Genomic DNA, 20,408 nt, shown 5'->3' with positions numbered 1-20,408 from the left:
TTTTTTGTTTGGAGGGCATTCACAGTGTTGTTCACAGTTTACTCCTGGATCTCTGCTCAGGGGATCCTAAGCTCCTGCTGGGGATCTCGGGACCATATAGGGTGCAGGGGACTGAACAGTCAGCCATGTGCAAGGCAAGTGCCTTTACCACTGTACTATTTCTCTCAAAACTTTCTTATCACTTCTTAAAAAATTTGAGCCCCTTAAAAAACAGTCCCAGCCATATGATTCCACTATGGAGAAGCCTCTCCCCTCCCGAAACAAGTGAAATCTACAGGGACTTTGAGCTGAATCCCCAGCAGGCAGGTGGACTGGAGGCTGCCTCTGTTCTGTTTTATCAGCCAGGTTCACATACCCAGAAGATTCAACTCTGTGGTTCTGCACAGCAAATTAGTAAACAAAAATATAATTATCCCATTAAAATAAAAGGTCATGGGCCTCTTTTCTGATATTATGTGCAATTTACTTCCCCAGCTATTATCTGCCAGAGCTTTTATCTGAAAATGCACGGCAGCTCCCACAGGCGAGGAAGCTCTTTGCCCCGGATTTATTTAGTAGAACACATATCCCATTCTGGCTGCGGGAACTCATTTTAACATGACATCCATGTGTCAAAAAAGGATTTCTAAAGACCCAACTTGTGTTTGGTTGGAGAACAATAGTGTGAAAGACCTAAAAAATGAAAAAGTAGGTTAAATCCTTTTTGGCACGTTTTCTCTAAGAGGGAACACTGAGATGGATGGTTGGACAAAGCTATATGATGCCAAGATGGGGAGAAGATTAATCAAATAACCCCAATTTGTCACGTCACTGCTTTCTTCAAGAAGATGCATTGAGAGTGAAAAATCCTTGCACAGAACTTTCATTACACATCACCCCATCTCCTACTTCTCTCTCAAAGTGGAGTCTGTCTAGAGATTCAACTCTCCTGGTATTGCAGCACAAACTTGCTATTGGTCAAAGCTTTTCCAAAGAGTGGTGGCAATGAAAATTTTCCTTCTTTAAAAAAAAATAGAAAAGAATTTCCTTCTTGATCTACTGCAGACTGAAACTTTTAGAACATTCAAGAATGGATTATGGAGGGTAGGGCTGGAAAGATACTCCAGTATGTCGGGCATTAATCCCGCACATGTACAACCCAGATTCAATCCCAGGCATCCCTTATGGTCCCCTGAGCATGAACAAGAGTAATCCCTGAGTGAAGGCTCAGGAGTAAGCCCTGAGAATTGGTTGGGTGTGGTACCCAAAGAAAACATAAAAAGGAACAAACAAAAAATGGATGATAGGAGGGCTGCTGAGAGTAAAGTGTCCTCTCCTTGATTCTCAACCAACTAGGAGATAGTTTACTGTTGAGTTCCTGAGGATGTAGGGGAGGACACCCTGGAAGTGTGGGGAGCATCCAAGGCCAAACTTAGGGCTGCATGCCATTATGCTTGGAGGACTATATGTTGCCAGAAATATACCCCTATTTCCGGTTGCATGCTAGGAAGAGACCGTGACCTCTGTACTATCCCAATGCCCACTGCATTATATTACAACTATATCTAATTGCCTTAAGTTCAGCTTTTCCACTCATCTTGCTAGCAACTATGTCAGTGAACAGTGTAAATCCAGGATGCACATATTAACTAGAACTACTACCAGGTGAATATCTTAGTAATCAATGAGCCAGGAATGAAGTAGGATGGCTGGATGCCTTTTGTAATACATAAGTCAATTTAGATAAAAGACAAAAGATGATCAGGTCAGGTCACTCTAACCTGGCACAGACGAATGTGCCTGTCCAACCAACTGGCAAGGGCTGTGCTAGGTCTGTCTGAGATGGGAACTGACAGGCAGCTGGGGTTTTCTTTGCAATCAGCAAGGTTAATTTATTGCCTGGGAGTTTATTTTCAGAATAAATAATGAAGACCCATTTTTCTTTATTGCACCTAAAGTTTTATGATAAAAAATTCAACGTGGTAAAATCAGATTCGAGTTTTGTTTTTAGAGAAACAAATAAATTCCTTCTCAATTTTAGAGCTGATAAGAAGGAAGTCCCTTTGCAAAGGCCCAATTACCTGGAAGGGGAATGAGGAATTGAAGAATTTGTAAATATTTTTTTGTTCATCAAATTAGGTCGCTAAATGGCAATTCTAGTCCATACTTCCACCTCACCTTCTCCTCTTCTTCCTCCTTCCCTTCCTCCCTCTCCAGCTTTCTGTTCTCCATCCTCCTTATCTCTCAGGCCTAAGCCACAGAAACAAGCAAATACAGTCAGGAATTCTTGTATACACCTGTTTTTGCACTCCTACAGAAATATTGTGTCAGTTTAGTCCCTATCATCCTCTCTCAGGATTATAGTAGACATCCATTCAATATGATGGATCAAGACAAATAAACTTAGTCTTTACAGCCAGTTCTTTGCAAAATCAATTACCCAGAGGTCTTTGCTTAAGGAGCAATGGAAGGATGTTGCCTATTGCCAAATGTCTTTAAGGAACAGTGCCAGGAATTCCCATGACCCCAGAATATATTTGGTTAGAGACATCAACCAAAATTCAAGAGACACATCTCCAGATATATCTTGCCAAGATGAACACGAGAAGGTCCCTATGCCCTGTCACTCCAGGAGTTTAAGAACATGAAAGGTTTATATTATAAAGACAGGATAGAATATTCCAGCAGTGCCAGGGAAGGAAGAGGAATTTAAAAAGGCTTCTCTTGGGTAAGGCAAATCAAGATGGCTGAAAAAAATCCATTGCCAGGACCACAAGAATTATGAATGCCTTGTAATGAAAATGCAGAAAAATCTCGCCTCCTGCAAGCCTGCATCCGCCAGGCCCTGCCCATGGGAGCTGGTAGCTAGTTTATAGGGCTAGTTTTCACCTTCAGGCAAAAGCAGAAATGATGTTAAAATAACAGAAATCTCAAATCTGACAATAAAGAATTTTTTTAAATAGGAATATAGAACTGTATGGTTCATTAGGCATTTGATGGCATATGAATTATTTTTGCTTTGATAGTTAGACAAATGGCAAGGGCTGAAAATATTTGGTGGCATGAGAGATTTTTTATAGTACTGCTAATATGCTTTATGACTTAGCTGGCTATAATATCTTTAAAATTTCAAAAATGACATAGGCTGACAAAATATTTTCAAACAATTCTCAGTGACAATCTGAAAAACTGTATGTCACATTAAAAAATTTCGCCTGGTAGTTCCAACATTTGTGCCATTCAGTTCTGCCTCAACACAATTTAATTTTTATTTCCTTGTAAAAGATCATAAATATTTTGAGTTTTTTAAAACTATGAATATGTACATTTCTAGGAGCTCTGAAAAAATTAAGCTATTTTATAGTAAGATAATTGTAAAAATATGATAAAGTATAATATGGTAACAATCTATCTATATAATACTTGATTCTTCTTTTTGGGAGATCCCATACCTGGTTATACTCAGAGCTAACTTCTAGTTTTGTGATGAGGGATACTCCTAACAGGGCTCAAGACCATATATGTGCTGAGGATTGAACTGGAATTAGTTATGTGCAATGCAAGCACCCTACCTACTGTACTATCTCTCTGATCCACCTACTTGATTCTCTCTAAAGTGTCATTTTAATGTATTCTGACAAATGATTTAATAATTGAGTGCTGTGCCTGTGACAATTTTTCCTCTGAGAGAACAAACTAAACACACAAAAACCACCATTTAAATAATATATTTTCAAAGGCAAAATGCTCTTGGTTTACAGAAAGAAGCAAAAAAAGAGGAGTCTTTTTTTCTTTTTCTTCTTGTTTATTTTTAGAAACTACAAGGTGGGAGCTGGAGTGAAAGTACAACAGATAGATGGCTTTCCTTTCGTACAGCTGACCTCGTTTCAATCCCTGGAAGATAAAGTCCTTTGAGCATCACCAGGACAGGGAGTAAGCCCTGAGCACCACTGGAAGTTGCAAGAAGAAGAGAGGAAGGAAAGGAAGAAGGAAGGAAGGAAGGAAGGAAGGAAGGAAGGAAGGAAGGAAGGAAGGAAGGAAGGAAGGAAGGAAGGAAGGAAGGAAGGAAGGAAGGGAGGAAAGGAAGGAAGGAAGGAAGGAAGGAAGGAAGGGGAGGGAGAGAGGGAGGGAGAGATGGGAGAGAGGGAGGGAAAGGAGGGAGGGGAGAGAGTGAAGGAGAGGTGGGAGGGTGGGAGGGAAGGAGAGGTGGGAGGGAAGTGAGGGAGGGAGGGAAGATGAAGAGGAAGGAAGGAAGGAAGGAGGGAAGGAAGGAGGGAAGGAGAGGTGGGAGGTAAGTGAGGGAGGGAGGGAAGATGAAGAGGAAGAGGAAGGAAGAAAGGAAGGAAGGAAGGAAGGAAGGAAGGAAGGAAGGAAGGAAGGAAGGAAGGAAGGAAGGAAGGAAGGAAGGAAGGAAGGAAGGAGGGAAGGAGAGGTGGGAGGGAAGGAGAGGTGGGAGGGAAGTGAGGGATGGAGGGAAGATGAAGAGGAAGGAAGGAAGGAGGGAGGGAGGGAGGGAGGGAGGGAAGAAAAACTCATTTTCTTTCTTTTTTTTTATTTAAACACCTTGGTTACATACATGATTGTGTTTGGGTTTCAGTCATAAAAGGAACACCACCCATCACCAGTGCAACATTCCCATCACCCATGTCCCAAATCTCCCTCCTCCCCACCCAACCCCCGCCTGTACCCTAAACAGGCTCTACATTTCCCTCATACATTCTCAATATTAGGACAGTTCAAAATGTAGTTATTTCTCTAACTAAACTCATCACTCTTTGTGGTGAGCTTCCTGAGGTGAGCTGGAACTTCCAGCTCTTTTCTCTTTTGTGTCTGAAATTTATTATTGCAAGAATGTCTTTCATTTTTCTTAAAACCCATAGATGAGTGAGACCATTCTGCGTTTTTTTTCTCTCTCTCTGACTTATTTCACTCAGCATAATAGATTCTGTGTACATCCATGTATAGGAAAATTTCATGACTTCATCCCTCCTGACAGCTGCATAATATTCCATTGTGTATATGTACCACAGTTTCTTTAGCCATTCGTCTGTTGAAGGGCATCTTGGTTGTTTCCAGAGTCTTGCTATGGTAAATAGTGCTGCAATGAATATAGGTGTACGGAAGGGATTTTTGTATTGTATTTTTGTGTTCTTAGGGTATATTCCTAGGAGTGGTATAGCTGGATCGTATGGGAGCTCGATTTTCAGTTTTTGGAGGAATCTCCATATTGCTTTCCATAAAGGTTGAACTAGACGGCATTCCCACCAGCAGTGGATAAGGGTTCCTTTCTCTTCACATCCCCGCCAGCACTGTTGTTCTCATTCTTTGTGATGTGTGCCATTCTCTGGGGTGTGAGGTGGTATCTCATTGTTGTTTTGATTTGCATCTCTCTGATGATTAGTGATGTGGAGCATTTCTTCATGTGTCTTTTGGCCATTTGTATTTCTTCTTTGTCAAAGTGTCTGTTCATTTCTTCTCCCCATTTTTTGATGGGATTAGATGTTTTTTTTCTTGTAAATTTCTGTCAGTGCCTTGTATATTTTGGAGATTAGCCCTTTGTCTGATGGGTATTGGGTGAATAGATTCTCCCACTCAGTGGGTGGCTCTTGTATCCTGGGCACTATTTCCTTTGAGGTGCAGAAACTTCTCAACTTAATATATTCCCATCTGTTAATCTCTGTTTTCACTTGCTTGGAGAGTGCAGTTTCCTCGTTGAAGATGCCTGAAGTCTCAATGTCCTGGACAGTTTTGCCTATGTGTTGTTCTATATATCTTGTGGTTTGGGGTCGGATATCGAGGTCTTTAATCCATTTGGATTTTACCTTCGTACATGATGTTAGCTGGGGGTCTAAGTTCAATTTTTTGCAAGTGGCTAGCCAGTTGTGCGAACACCATTTGTTGAAGAGGCTTTCCTTGCTCCATTTAGGATTTCCTGCTCCTTTATCAAAAATTAGGTGATTGTATGTCTGGGGAACATTTTCTGAGTATTCAAGCCTATTCCACTGATCTGAGGGTCTGTCCTTATTCAAATACCATGCTGTTTTGATAACTATTGCTTTGTAGTAAAGTTTAAAGTTGGGGAAAGTAATTCCTCCCATATTCTTTTTCCCAATGATTGCTTTAGCTATTCTAGGGTGTTTATTGTTCGAAACAAATTTCAAAAGTGCCTGATCTACCTCTTTGAAGAATGTCATAGGTATCTTTAGAGGGATAGCGTTGAATCTGTATAACGCCTTGGGGAGTATTGCCATTTTGATGATGTTAATCCTGCCAATCCATGAGCAGGGTATGTGTTTCCATTTCCGCGTGTCCTCTCTTATTTCTTGGAGCAGAGTTTTATAGTTTTCTTTGTACAGGTCTTTCACATTTTTAGTCAAGTTGATTCCAAGATATTTGAGTTTGTGTGGCACTATTGTGAATGGGGTTGTTTTCTTAATGTCTATTTCTTCCTTATTACTATTGGTGTATAGAAAGGCCATTGATTTTTGTGTGTTAATTTTGTAGCCTGCCACCTTGCTATATGAGTCTATTGTTTCTAGAAGTTTTTTGGTAGAGTCTTTAGGGTTTTCTAATTAGAGCATCATGTCATCTGCAAACAGTGAGAGCTTGACTTCTTCCTTTCCTATCTGGATTCCCTTGATATCTTTTTCTTGCCTAATCGCTATAGCAAGTACTTCCAGTGCTATGTTGAATAGGAGTTGTGAGAGAGGACAGCCTTGTCTTGTGCCAGAATTTAGAGGGAAGGCTTTTAGTTTTTCTCCATTGAGGATAATATTTGCCACTGGCTTGTGGTAGATGGCCTTAACTATATTGAGAAAGGTTCCTTCCATTCCCATCTTGCTGAGAGTTTTGATCAAGAATGGGTGTTGGACCTTGTCAAATGCTTTCTCTGCATCTATTGATATAATCATGTGGTTTTTATTTTTCTTGTTGTTGATGTTGTGTATTATGTTGATAGACTTACGGATGTTAAACCATCCTTGCATTCCTGGGATGAAACCTACTTGATCGTAGTGGATGATCTTCTTAATGAGGTATTGAATCCTATTTGCCAGGATTTTGTTGAGGATCTTTGCATCTGCATTCATCAGCAATATTGGTCTGTAATTTTCTTTTTTCGTAGTATCTCTGTCTGGTTTAGGTATCAAGGTGATGTTGGCTTCATAAAATCTATTTGGGAGTGTTTCCACTTGTTCAATTTCATGAAAGAGTCTTGCCAGGATTGGTAGTAGTTCCTCTTGGAAAGTTTGATAGAATTCATTAGTGAATCCATCTGGGCCTGGGCTTTTGTTTTTGGGCAGACTTTTGATTACCATTTTTATTTTATCAATGGTGATGTGGGTGTTTAGATATGCTACATCCTCTTCTTTCAAGCGTGGAAGATAAGAGTCCAAGAATTTATCCATTTCTTCCAGTTTCTCATTTTTAGTGGCATAGAGTTTTTTAAAGTAGTTTCTGATTACCCTTTGAATCTCTGTCATATCAGTAGTGATCTCTCATTTTTCATACCCAATACGAGTTATCAAGTTCCTCTCTCTTTCTTTGTTAGGTTTGCCAGTGGTCTATCAATCTTGTTTATTTTTTCAAAGAACCAACTTCTGCTTTCGTTGATCTTTCGGATTGTTTTTTGGGTTTCCACTTCGTTGATTTCTGCTCTCAACTTTGTTATTTCCTTCTGTCTTCCTATTTTTGGGTCCTTTTGTTGAGTACTTTCTAGTTCTATTAGCTGTGTCATTAAGCTACTCAGGTAAGCTCCTTCTTACTTCCTGATGTGTGCTTGCAAAGCTATAAATTTTCCTCTCACTACTGCTTTTGCTGTGTCCCATAAGTTCTGATAGTTTGTGTCTTGATTGTCATTTGTTTCCAGGAACCTTTTGATTTCCTCCTTGATTTCATCTCGGACCCACTGGTTATTGAGTATGAGGCTGTTTAATTTCCAGGTGTTAAAGTTTTCCTTCTGAGTCCCTTTGGAATTCACAAATAATTTCAGAGCCTTGTGGTCAGCGAAGGTAGTCTGCAAAATTTCTATCCTCTTGATCTTATGGAAGTATGTTTTATGTGCCAGCATGTAGTCTATCCTGGAGAATGTCCCATGTACATTGGAGAAGAATGTGTATCCAAGTTTCTGGGGATGGAGTGTCCTATATATATCCACTAGGCCTCTTTCTTATATTTCTCTCCTCAGGTCTAGTATATTCTTGTTGGGTTTCAGTCTGGTTGACCTATCCAGTGTTGACAAAGCAGTGTTGAGGTCCCCCACAATTATTGTGTTGTTATTGATATTGTTTTTCAGATTTGTCAACAGTTGTTTTAAATATTTTGCTGGCCCCTCATTTGGTGCATATATGTTTAGGAGAGTTATTTCTTCCTGCTCTACATACGCCTTGATTAATATAAAATGTCCATCTTTGTCCCTTACAACCTTCCTGAGTATAAAGTTTGCATTATCTGATATTAGTATGGCCACTCCAGCTTTTTTATGGGTGTTGTTTGCTTGGATAACTTTTCTCCAGCCTTTTATTTTGAGTCTATGTTTGTTCTGACTATTCAGGTGCGTTTCTTGTAGGCAGCAGAAGGTTGGATTGAGTTTTTTGATCCATTTAGCCACTCTGTGTCTCTTAACTGGTGCATTTAGTCCATTGACGTTGAGAGAAAGAATTGTCCTGGGATTTAATGCCATCTTTATATCGAAATTTGGTGTGTCTTTTGGTCAGTCTTGTCTTAGATTAGGTCTTTCAGTTTTTCTCTTAAGACTGGTTTTGAGTCTGTAAAGTTTCTGAGCTGTTTTTTGTCTGTGAAACCATGTATTCTTCCATCAAACCGGAAAGTGAGTTTTGCTGGGTACAGTATTCTAGGTGAAGCATTCATTTCATTCAGTCTTGTCACAATATTCCACCACTGCTTTCTGGCATTTAGTGTTTCTGGTGACAGGTCTGCTGTAAATCTCAAGGATGCTTGCTTGAATGTAATTTCCCCTTTTGATCTTGCTGTTTTCAGAATTTTGTCTCTATCTGTGGGATTTGTCATTGTGACTAGGATGTGTCTTGGGGTGGTTTTTCTTGGGTCTCTTTTGGTTGGTACTCTTCGAGCATGCAGGATTTGATCACATATATTCTTTAGCTCTGGGAGTTTCTCTTTAATGATGTTCTTGACCGTTGATTCTTCCTGGAAATTTTCTTCCTGGGTCTCTGGGACTCCAATGATTCTTAAGTTGTTTCTGTTGATCTTATCATAGACTTCTATTTTCATCTGTTCCCATTCTTTGACTAATTTTTCCATTGTCTGTTCATTTGTTTTAAGTTTTTTTTCCAATCTCTCCTGTTGTATGGAATTGTTATGTATCTCATCTTCCACAGCACCAAGTCTATTCTCAGCTTCTGATACCCTGTCCCAGAGCTTATCCATTTTGTCATTCACTTCGTTTACTGATTTTTTCAGGCCTGTTATTTGACATGTTATTTCAGTTTGGAGTTTTGTGATTTCTGTCTTCATATTTTCTTGATTCTTATTAGTGTTCTGTTCTATTCTATTCATGGTTTCTTTGAGTTCTTTGAGTATATTCCATATTGCTACTCTAAAGTCCTTATCTGAGAGATTGATTAGTTGGTTGGTCGTTAACTGGTCATCAGAATTGTCATCTTCATTCTCTATGTCTGATGCTGGCCTGCGTTGTTTCCCCATTGTCACACTTGTATTGTGGGTTTTTCTACGTGTTGTGGTGGTATTCATTGGTTATATGATGCAGGCAACGCACTTCTCTGGCTCCGCCCTTTCTGGATGGGCCGACTTGCCTCCAAGGTAGGGGAGTCCTCCGTGGATGAAGCCTCACACAGGATCAAATCTTAGGCCCAAGCACGCAGCAGAGAAGACAGTCTGGAGAGAAATTCTTGCTTCTGTGATCCAGTACAGTTCTTAGTGTGGTTTTTTTCTTCTTGTGATGGTGTTCTTTTTTTAGAAAGAGCACACGGCTGCGTAGCGAAGTGGAGCTAAGTGCCTTCTGGAGCCTCTTTTCAGCCCACTCTCAGAAGGTTTACGCAACAGGATAGCAGAGAGACACACACAGGCAGCACTCACAGTTTTTCACAGTCGGGCCCCACTGGTCAGGCGTAGTTTTCACTCGCTCGCTGGGCAGCTTCAGAATGCTGTATTTTTGGGGTTCACTTCCCAGGACTCTGAGGAGAGTCACTGGCTCGCTGGGTAGCTTCCGAATGTAGTTTCTTTGGGGTTCGCTTCCCAGGGCTCTGAGGAGAGCTTCCAGAGTTCAGGAAAGACAGAGAAGGGTAGGACAGGGCTCCCTTCCGGTGCTCAGTTTCCTCAGAAGAAGCACAGCCCGGTGGAGACTCTGCAGGTAGAGCAATCAGCCCTCTGCCTGGAGACCCCCACATCCAGCCATTTCTTACTCACTCACTGGCTCGCTGGGTAGCTCCCGAATGTAGTTTCTTTGGGGTTTGCTTCCCAGGGCTCTGAGGAGAGCTTCCAGAGTTCAGGAAAGACAGAGAAGAGTAGTACAGGGCTCCCTTAAGGTGCTCAGTTTCTGGTTCGCTGGGTAGCTTCCAAATGTAGTTTCTTTGGGGTTCGCTTCCCAGGGCTCTGAGGAGAGCTTCCAGAGTTCAGGAAAGACAGAGAAGGGTAGGACAGGGCTCCCTTCCGGTGCTCAGTTCCTCAGAAGAAGCACAGCCCGGTGGAGATTCTGCAGGTAGAGCAGTCAGCACTCTGCCTGGAAACCCCCACCTGCAGCCATTTCTCCCTCACTCACTGGCTCGCTGGGTAGCTCCCGAATGTAGTTTCTTTGGGGTTCGCTTCCCAGGGCTCTGAGGAGAGCTTCCAGAGTTCAGGAAAGACAGAGAAGGGTAGGACAGGGCTCCCTTCCGGTGCTCAGTTCCTCAGAAGAAGCACAGCCCGGTGGAGATTCTGCAGGTAGAGCAGTCAGCACTCTGCCTGGAAACCCCCACCTGCAGCCATTTCTCCCTCACTCACTGGCTCGCTGGGTAGCTTCCGAATGTAGTTTCTTTGGGGTTCGCTTCCCAGGGCTCTGAGGAGAGCTTCCAGAGTTCAGGAAAGACAGAGAAGGGTAGGACTGGGCTCCCTTCCGGTGCTCAGTTCCTCAGAAGAAGCACAGCCCGGTGGAGATTCTGCAGGTAGAGCAGTCAGCACTCTGCCTGGAAACCCCCACCTGCAGCCATTTCTCACTCACTCACTGGCTCGCTGGGTAGCTCCCGAATGTAGTTTCTTTGGGGTTCGCTTCCCAGGGCTCTGAGGAGAGCTTCCAGAGTTCAGGAAAGACAGAGAAGGGTAGGAAAGGGCTCCCTTCCGGTGCTCAGTTCCTCAGAAGAAGCACAGCCCGGTGGAGATTCTGCAGGTAGAGCAGTCAGCACTCTGCCTGGAAACCCCCACCTGCAGCCATTTCTCCCTCACTCACTGGCTCGCTGGGTAGCTCCCGAATGTAGTTTCTTTGGGGTTCGCTTCCCAGGGCTCTGAGGAGAGCTTCCAGAGTTCAGGAAAGACAGAGAAGGGTAGGACAGGGCTCCCTTCCGGTGCTCAGTTCCTCAGAAGAAGCACACTCATTTTCTTATACTGGTATTCTTTTGTCACCTGTGTTTCTTGTTATCACTAACCTTGCAAACAATCCCACTAGGCCATGTGATGTCATAACGGATTATAGCAATGGATTAAAACATGCATTTAGAGATGTTTCTATATTTGGGGACATTCTATGCAAACTGAAACCCAGTGATTTGTTTAATAAACATGTCTGCAAACTGTTTAGAAATAAACTTGCTACCTGGAACTCACTATGAGAATATGATGTGAAAATAAGATTTCTTATTTTCTTAATCTTGTTGAAAATAAGGTTGTGAATATACGCACTGGGGAGGATTCAACATTATCACAATGAACTAGATTTAAGTGGTGAGCTTATATCTTCACACTCTCATTTTAGGGAGCTTCTTCATAATAAATAAGACACAGATGAATTCATTGCCTTTTTTTCAAACCTAAAAATGACCATTTTTTTAGCATCTCATTAAAAAGTCACAACACAGTAGCTCTCAAAACTTATGCTATTGAATTTTTAGCTCCCATGTTTAAACAGCAGTCATATATGAAAACCAAGAAGGACATACCAAGAGTAGACATTGATTTGTCTATCCATTTGTCTAATAGAATTATATTTTGCTTCCAATTGTATTTTCACTTTTGCTTCCTTTCCCAAACATATGCTATCAATTCTGGTTCTTTTTAAAACCGAGGATTAGTACAATGACATTTCCCTTTTTTCTTAAGATTCCTTTATTAAGTTTATATAGCAATTTACTGCAGTGTGGCCTTTGGTTCCTGGGTTTGGGTTGTTACACTGTGCATATAAGAAAGTGATGGAGATGTCCTGTCAAGAAGTATATAATCTTAATGACAGGACAAATATATTCCTCACCCAAAGTACTGACCTAAATTAGACGTTAATTTTCCAGACACTCCTAGAGTCTCCTTAATTATACTACTTCCCAAACATTAAAATTATACATTCCCTGGAAGTGAAAAGAATAATATTTGGGGGTCCCAATAGGAAATGATGTGTGAACTTTTTTTTCATTTTACTCCTTATGCAGAAAAGAGCAACAAGGAAAATTAAGTTGACCAAAAATTTAGGTTAGACTTCCACAGTGCTAAATTAGAAACACAGATCCTAGAAAGGTATTTTCCTCTGCCTCTCAGATTTGGTTAACAGTAGCTATGTTAGACAAAGTCTAGTTCTCCACTAAAGATACTCAACAAACATTTAGATCCATTTCAAAATTTTTCAAACACCCCCCCCAAATATTTTTTTCTTTTTATTTTTTAAAATAAATTTACTGTGAGATACAGAGTTAAACAATTGTTGATTATTGAGTTTCAGTCATTCAATCCCAAACACATTTCTTCAAGGTATCTGGATTAGATGAGAAAAACATAACGGGGGAATTTCTGCTCCTTGTAATTCTCAGTTTGGTTAATAGATAATAAATAAAATAATAATTCTCAGTTTGTGTTGAGGCCATATTTAAAGGGAAATTGGAATGAGCTTCCTCCCAGGAAAAGTATTGATATACTTATTAATTCAAGTACTCACTGACGAAACAAATATTAGTTTGGAGGTTAGGCATGCAATTTGAAAGAGAAGGGACTGGGAGAAAATGAAATCTTTCAGACCCATATGCTTCGCCTGTGGGAACACACTTATTACCTGCTGTGGTGTTACTGGGTAATTTTCCTGGCTGGTAGAGGCTCAGCTTGAGTTTCCCATCATTAAGAAAAAGGAGGAGACTTCCGGAAACCAATGGAAGTTCACTGAAGAGCAGCAGGCCTGCCTTATTCCAGGTTCGAAACTGAAAAGTGGTCAAGATCTCATCCTCCGCTGAAGATCCTGGCAGTGCCAAGTAACTCCTGGGACTGAGAAAAGTCACTGACACGGACTGAGGTTGTGAACAAGAGAATGACACATTCCCCTGAGAATAAAGGATGAGAACAACTTTAAAATGACACATTCAGTCAGAAAGAGAATTTGAGTTACCTACAAAGGTTGGAGCTCAATCTCTAAATATTGGTTCTTGATTTCTCAATCTCAAAATCCACTATTTATTTAGTAATTTATTTATGTATTTATTTATTTTGGTTTTGGGACCATATGTGGATGTGCTCAGGTATTACTTCTGGCTCTGTGCTCAGTGATCACTCCTGGACAGCTCAGGGCTGGAGATGGAACCTGGGTTGACCATGCAAGACAAGCACCCTACCTACAATCCTAGCTCTTCAGCAATAAATATCCTCCATTTAAAGCCACAAATTGCTAGCCAAGTAATACCTTTAAATTGATGGCAAATCCAGTAATCTTATACTCAGTCTAAATTTTCCTTGGTCTTTCTCCATCTCTCAGGTTTTCTGAAGGTAGCTAATTTACACTAACAAAATTCAGTAATAATGTATTAAATCCTATTCTGTTTTGTGATTCCCCATCATAACTGATAAGTTCATTTTTCTTTTCATGATTATTTACAATTTTCTGTTCCAGTGTTGCTTACTAGTAACTTTATTACCAAAATTATTTTACAGACATTCCTTTGATGATCTGACATAAGCCTAATTCCTTCTTTTCATTGACTGTACTAAAAAATGACCCATTTCTAGGCTTGTTACTTCCTGGATTTTGCCTCTACTGTAAAACAAGTGTGTGTTTCTGTGTATTGGTATTTTCAATTCCATAGGGAAGTTTTAGATACAGAATGACAGTAGCTCCATTTTAATAAATACACTCAATTTCTTGTCCAAGAAAAAAAGTTCAAATACTCCATGTTTCGACTAACAATATATAAGAGCATTCTCTTACCCACATCCGTGGCAACAGTATTATATCCTTTTAAAAATTGCATAAGTTCAATGACAAAATGCCAAAGTGATATACCATTCTTATTTATATTTCTTTTGCTTACTCATAGTGACTTGGTACTTCTAAATATTTTAATGCTCTTTAGGGCTTGTTTCCCTCCAATTAGCATTCACATCTTCATAGTCAGTGTCCCCCCATTTTAAAAGCCCCCCTCTTTTTTAATAAAAATTTATTTTTCCTCATTCTTCATTATTTTGCTTTTATCAGATTTATTTATATGTATATATATCAAACAGCTCAGAAACAAAATTTTAAGATACATTCCAACTGCACACATTTTCATTAAAACATTGTGAAAAATATTCTATTGGATTTAAATACATACTTAAATACTTTTTCAAATGTAAAGTTTGAATTATTTAGTAGTAATCAAGCATATTCTTTTATGAACTTCCATAATAAGGAAGAAATAAATTCGGACATTTCCTAAAAGTTTTTTTTAACAAATTTTCTAAATCTAAATGGAAAAAGTCAACTCATCAATTTTATTTCCAAGACTATGGCATTGAAACGACACCCTTGAACCCTGTCGCACACACACACACACACACACACACACACACGCCCGCGCGCACACACACACACACACACACCAAAAAAATTAATTGGGAGATATTGGTAGCTCTACTCAATGAGAGCTAACAGTAGAGCAGAATCTCATCAGTGAAGAAAATAACAATAGTTGTATTAAAAATAGATAACATTCAAGCCATGAAAGAAAAAAACTAGAAAAATGAACATGATATATCATCTTCAGTTTGGTCTCTGCTTCATCTGGCAACAGCCTGCAACCTTCTATGCAATAATCACCCTCCATGAAAGTAGAGTGAGTTTTAGTTCAAAAGTAGTTTCTGGAAACTTGTTTGGGCAATGAAATGTGACTCTATTATCCTTTGCATAAAATGTTACTCTATTTTCTCCTTTCACCAAAAGAAAAGAGAGAGAGAGACTATTTAAAAATATCATTGGGTGACACACTCTTATAAATGCTCCCAACTTACATAGAATTAGGAATGAAAGATTTGGCAAGCAAGCAAGATGCTCCTGGCATGAGCTGTGGGGTTGGTGGCAACTATAGAATCAAATGTGGATATATTTTGAATTCTGAGATATTAGAAGATGGTTTGGCAGTGGTAGAGGTTCCTTTTAGTTAGCATCTCACTGGAGAAGCTGGCATTCCTGCTTCTCAGAAATCCTGTGCTTATGTGGTTCAGATGCAAAGTTAGTAAAAAGATGTGCGTAAAGGGGCCAGAGTGGTAGTATAAGCGGTAGGGCATCTGCCTTACTTGCGCTAGCCTAGGATGGACGGCGGTTCGATCCTAGGGTGTCCCATATGGTCTCCCAAGCCAGGAGCAATTTCTGAACACATAGCCAGGAGTAACCCCTGAGCTTCACCAGGTGTGCCCCCCACAAAAAAATTAAAAAAATGTGTGTGTGATATGATTCAGAAATAAGACATGGTCCAAATCCTAACAGTGCTGTGGTCAGTGAGGGTGTTGTCTAGCTGGTGGAGTTTGGGCACTGATGTGGTGCCTTCCCAGCTCTCCTGTGCTCTGCCCCAGAAAATGGTTTTCATCCCTACTTCAACAAGAAAGCCAATGAAAAAGCCCCAAGGCCTAACATAGGAACCAACTCCTAGCATTTGTGCCACTTCTTGAACCAAGCTGGTCATATATAAACCAAACTGAATCCAAATCAAGCTGGTCATGTTTAAACTGAACTGTATGGCTCCAGATTTAGAATCAAATGCAAACTGGGTGGGATACACCGGCAGCTGAAAACCTATGAGTTCCTTGTTATGAGCGATCATGGCAAAAAAGAATTTTTTTTCAGCTGCCTCTTGAATATACACGGATGTTATCTGATTCCTGGAACTCGGCATGCCTGTTTAGAGAGTTTGTCAGAGATGCTTATTAAGGAAATTACAGCACAAAAGAAATTAGTCTCCTTGGGACTAAGACTATCATAGCCGAATTAAATTATCAACTGTAAAAAAAAAACAAAAACAGTTGTACTTCATAGAAAAATAATAGCTCCCTGTGAATTACAAAAACTTGAGATAGGATTTATGCCTTACCTGCATATTGACAAACAGAGAAAAAGTTTAAAAAATAAGAAGAAATCCCAAAACATCTTCTAGAAGGGGAATCCAATGGAATGGAAAGGTATCCATTTTTTTCTCTTGCCACCTGAAGATGCTCTTACCGTAATGATGAGCTGTGGTTTATTCCACTTGGCCAAGTCAATAATGTCCACTCCATTATAGTAAAGATTTTCTAAGCATCCATGAAAATTTTTATGAGAAAATGATACTGATTTTCCAGGTGCTGGAATCCCTCCAAAGCTGATCTTAGAAAGAAAAATGGCATCAATAATATTGTTTAGTGGTTTTCTGATAATCTGTTTAATTCTGATAAGCCACTATAGCTACAATATCATGTCATTTTTTCTTAATTTTAAACTTCCATAGTATAAATTTCAAATATAGATAAAAAGGTTAAAAGGTATACTTTTAAAAATTAATTGGTGAAGGAGGATATTAAAATGTTAATGATGGACAGAATAAAATATAGCAAACTATTAATTTAGAATGTGTACCTGAAATAAACATTATAGATGTATAAATGTACATCATAGATGTTAGAATACAATGCTACTTCAACAAAAGTTTTTAATTATATGCTTTCCATCTTACTTACACCAGCAATTGATTATCCTAGAACATTTCTAATCACCCTTGGATCTGATATTTATTGGCTAAAGGATAAAAATATATCCATGGTAAATTTATCGTGGATTATAATGCTGCTTTATTTTACAGACATTTCTGGTACACTCTGACAAATGCATTCAAATTAACTATTAATGAAAGAGTTGTTCTGTTCCTTGCTACTTCATCTCTAGAAATAGATAATACTCAGGTGCGCTACAGCATGAAAGCCATGGAACATTCTAGATTTACTAGATACAGGTAATGAGATCACTTGATGGACATTTCCTGTAGGTGATGTCATGTGACAACACATTTCAGGTAAGAAATATGTCCGTTCTCTAGAATGAGAACATATTGTGATAAGATACAGCATCAGTAGGACCTGCCCAAATCTGTGATAAGTCTCTTGGGGAAACATATCAGCAGCACTTTTTAGCATGAGGTAGGGGAATCACTGTGTTCATGGGACATGTGGGGCCCCTTCCTGGTGATTCTCTGACAACCAGGCTAACAGTCCAAAGCTAGAGCCCAAGAAACTGGTACTGCTCAGGCTCTGCAGCCCCAAGGACACTCTACAGGTGCACAAGGGAGCAGAGGATACCCAGAGATATAGAACCACACACAAGGCATCTGCCTTCACTCCTCATGGAAAGCGGGCATTTCTAGATTATTTCCTTCCATACAGCTAGGCCACTTTCCTAGTCTGGATCTGTCTTAGTTGGAACAGAACCAGCACACCTCAGGCTCCAGATCCAGGTAACTGAAGTCTCCCTGGGCATGGAAGCGGTGCCTCTGCTCATCCACCGTGAAGTTGACTTGCTGGCCCCACAGCTGGATGAGCACTGAATGCCAATGCTGGTCATCAAGCAGGCTGCCCAGGGTGAGGTTGATCAGAGTGTGCGATGAGGGCAGCTTTGTTTCACCTTGGGAGAAGGGAAGAAAAAAGGTAAATAACAGCTCCAAAACAATGAAGAAGAAATGGTGTCTTTTGTGGATCAGTGTCACTTGGCAATAACTGCCATCTCCTTCAATGTACTGCCTGCAAACAGAGGTGTGTATTTTGCCAAAATGTGACATAACAGCTTCTCAATCTTGGGGTAATTTCCTCCACAGTTAATTCTTTTGATTAGTATTATCCATCACTTACTCATTTTCAATGCAAATCTGATCTTGGCTACAGCCTCATTTTTACAACCTGAGTATTTTTCAATGATCCATTCATTTATTTATTGTTTTTTTTTTTTTGCTCTTGAAAAGCAGCAATGCAGTTATATGAGCACTAAGAAGAAAACAATGAAAGTCCAGAGACAGCTAAAAATATAAGGTTCTATGTGGAAGGATAGTGCTGTATTGTATGTATATAACAGAGGCATGTATATTAGATACAAATAAAATATGAGTGACAGCCCTTGCTTCTGGAAAGAAGGCACTTTAGCTTTTATTAGATAAACTGAAATAAAAGCAAAAGTGGGGCCAAGGACATGGTTCAAAGGACTGGAGCTCATGCTTTGCATGTGGGAGCTTTGAGTTCAAATCCCTGCACCACATGGTCCCCCACTACAAAAGCATTTCCAAGGATCTTACCAAAACATTTTACCTGAATTAATAAGCAAAAAGAGTTTTCCTCTTCTTAATTCCAGGGTGATGTAATCTCCATTTTGCCCACCCCGGTGGAAGAGAATACCGTCACTTTGCATGGTTTTAAATTTTAAAGAAATAATTTCCTTTACTGGACTTAGGGCTTTGGGATCAAATTTATAGAGAAAAGAACTTTGTCCATCAAGATCGACCACTTCTGATCCTAGAGAAAAAAAAGATATCAAGGTGATTCTAAGGGTAAATATGCTTTTTTGAAAGTACTTTAAACATATATACACAGAGAGAGCACTATACATATGCACTTCATGTATAATTAAGCTCCAAGCCAGTCAATAGAGCCCCCCAAGTCTAATTCCCTCTCAATTCCTAGGATCAATTCCATTTTAGTCTTTACTAACTTATTTACAACACTCATGATCTCGAAATATACTTTAAAATGCAATCCTAATTTTCTCCTATATTAAAGGCTTTTTCTTCTCATTTCATATTTAAAATAAAGAAAACCAGAATCCTGAGGGGCAGTGAGGATGGTTGTGATCAATACCCATAACCAGACTGGATATACCTCATGATCAATACATTTAATAAAGTTCCTGAAATGTTGAAATGCAGTTGTTTTCTAGCTTCTACAAAAGCGGGCATCAGTGTCCCCACATTCTCTCAGACCTACTGTTTTTAGGAGAGATTGGCATTCACCTACCCACAAATACATCACCATCACCAATGATGCCTTTAAGAAATATTTAACTGCAAAATAAGACAGAATTAAATATGCTAGCAACAGAGTCAACAGCAATGAAATCATGACCCAAACATTAAGAACCAAACTTAAAATGGGCCTGCTATGCTGGCAGGTTGGGACAGGGGGTAGTGGCATGGAATGGATCTTGAGAATATTGATTTAGGAAAGTTGACAATGGTGGTGGGATTGGTCCTGAAACATTGTATGTCTAAAACCCAATTATGAATACCTTTGTAAATCACAATGATTTAGATTAAAAAAATAATTTAAAAAGAAATACTAAACTGAGTATTTTTTCTGTTCTTTTATTTTTTTGGTGGCTAAGTGCTTCTTTCTAACTTCTCTAGCACAAGAAACGCAAGCAAGACACTCACTTAATGATATTATACGGGTTGTCCCGCTGCATCTGTGTCAGAGCTGTGACACTGACATGTTTTTTCAGCTTCCTGACAGAGTCTTATCTACTTTTTGTCAAGATCACTTTTATTCGGTTCATCTGAAAAAAGATGTCATGTCACACCACTAACATAACAGTACATCTGTCAAAATTAGTTGCACCTAGAGTAAGAGACACACAATAAAAGAACTGAGAAAATTCAGAAAGTCAAGCGGTGTTTTCTGCATTTCACAAATCAAAGGTAGTTTTATTTAAAAAAAAAAAAAGCAATTACCCTTGAGAGAACATTTATGTAATAAATGAAGAGGTAAGAAAACCCAATAAAAGAGGGAGCAATTTTTCAACAGGATAGCTGACTTCTCCCAGTCAACAAAATGACATTATTGTTTAGCCATCTTATTTTCATTTGACAAATTATTATAGTGTCCAAATATGTATCTCATTCCAATTATCCAACATATGAACCACTTGTATTCACTATCCCCCCAATTTTTTCAACTATTTTAGGCAACCATCTTTTGAAAATTTAGGTTTAATTTTTCCACATCTTGTTAAT

The 20,408-nt window shown here is 39.5% G+C and overlaps 1 protein-coding gene across 1 annotated transcript in view; it reads right to left on the bottom strand.

Annotated features, from left to right (window-relative positions):
- Positions 1-20,408, bottom strand: part of CNTNAP4 (contactin associated protein family member 4) — a 284,718-nt gene that overhangs the window by 99,995 nt on the left and 164,315 nt on the right. Inside the window, exons 5-8 of the mRNA XM_049786330.1 lie at positions 18,712-18,915; positions 17,853-18,037; positions 16,607-16,750; positions 13,202-13,463 (exon numbers count right to left, since the gene is read on the bottom strand). Coding sequence (XP_049642287.1) covers positions 13,202-13,463; positions 16,607-16,750; positions 17,853-18,037; positions 18,712-18,915 — 795 coding nt within the window. The remainder of the gene's footprint in view (positions 1-13,201; positions 13,464-16,606; positions 16,751-17,852; positions 18,038-18,711; positions 18,916-20,408) is intronic.

The sequence above is a fragment of the Suncus etruscus genome, chromosome 14 (assembly GCF_024139225.1).
Source record: "Suncus etruscus isolate mSunEtr1 chromosome 14, mSunEtr1.pri.cur, whole genome shotgun sequence".
Lineage (NCBI taxonomy): Eukaryota > Metazoa > Chordata > Mammalia > Eulipotyphla > Soricidae > Suncus > Suncus etruscus.
The sequence above is the reverse complement of the archived record's forward strand: the minus strand, read 5'-3'. Positions and strand labels throughout refer to the sequence as shown.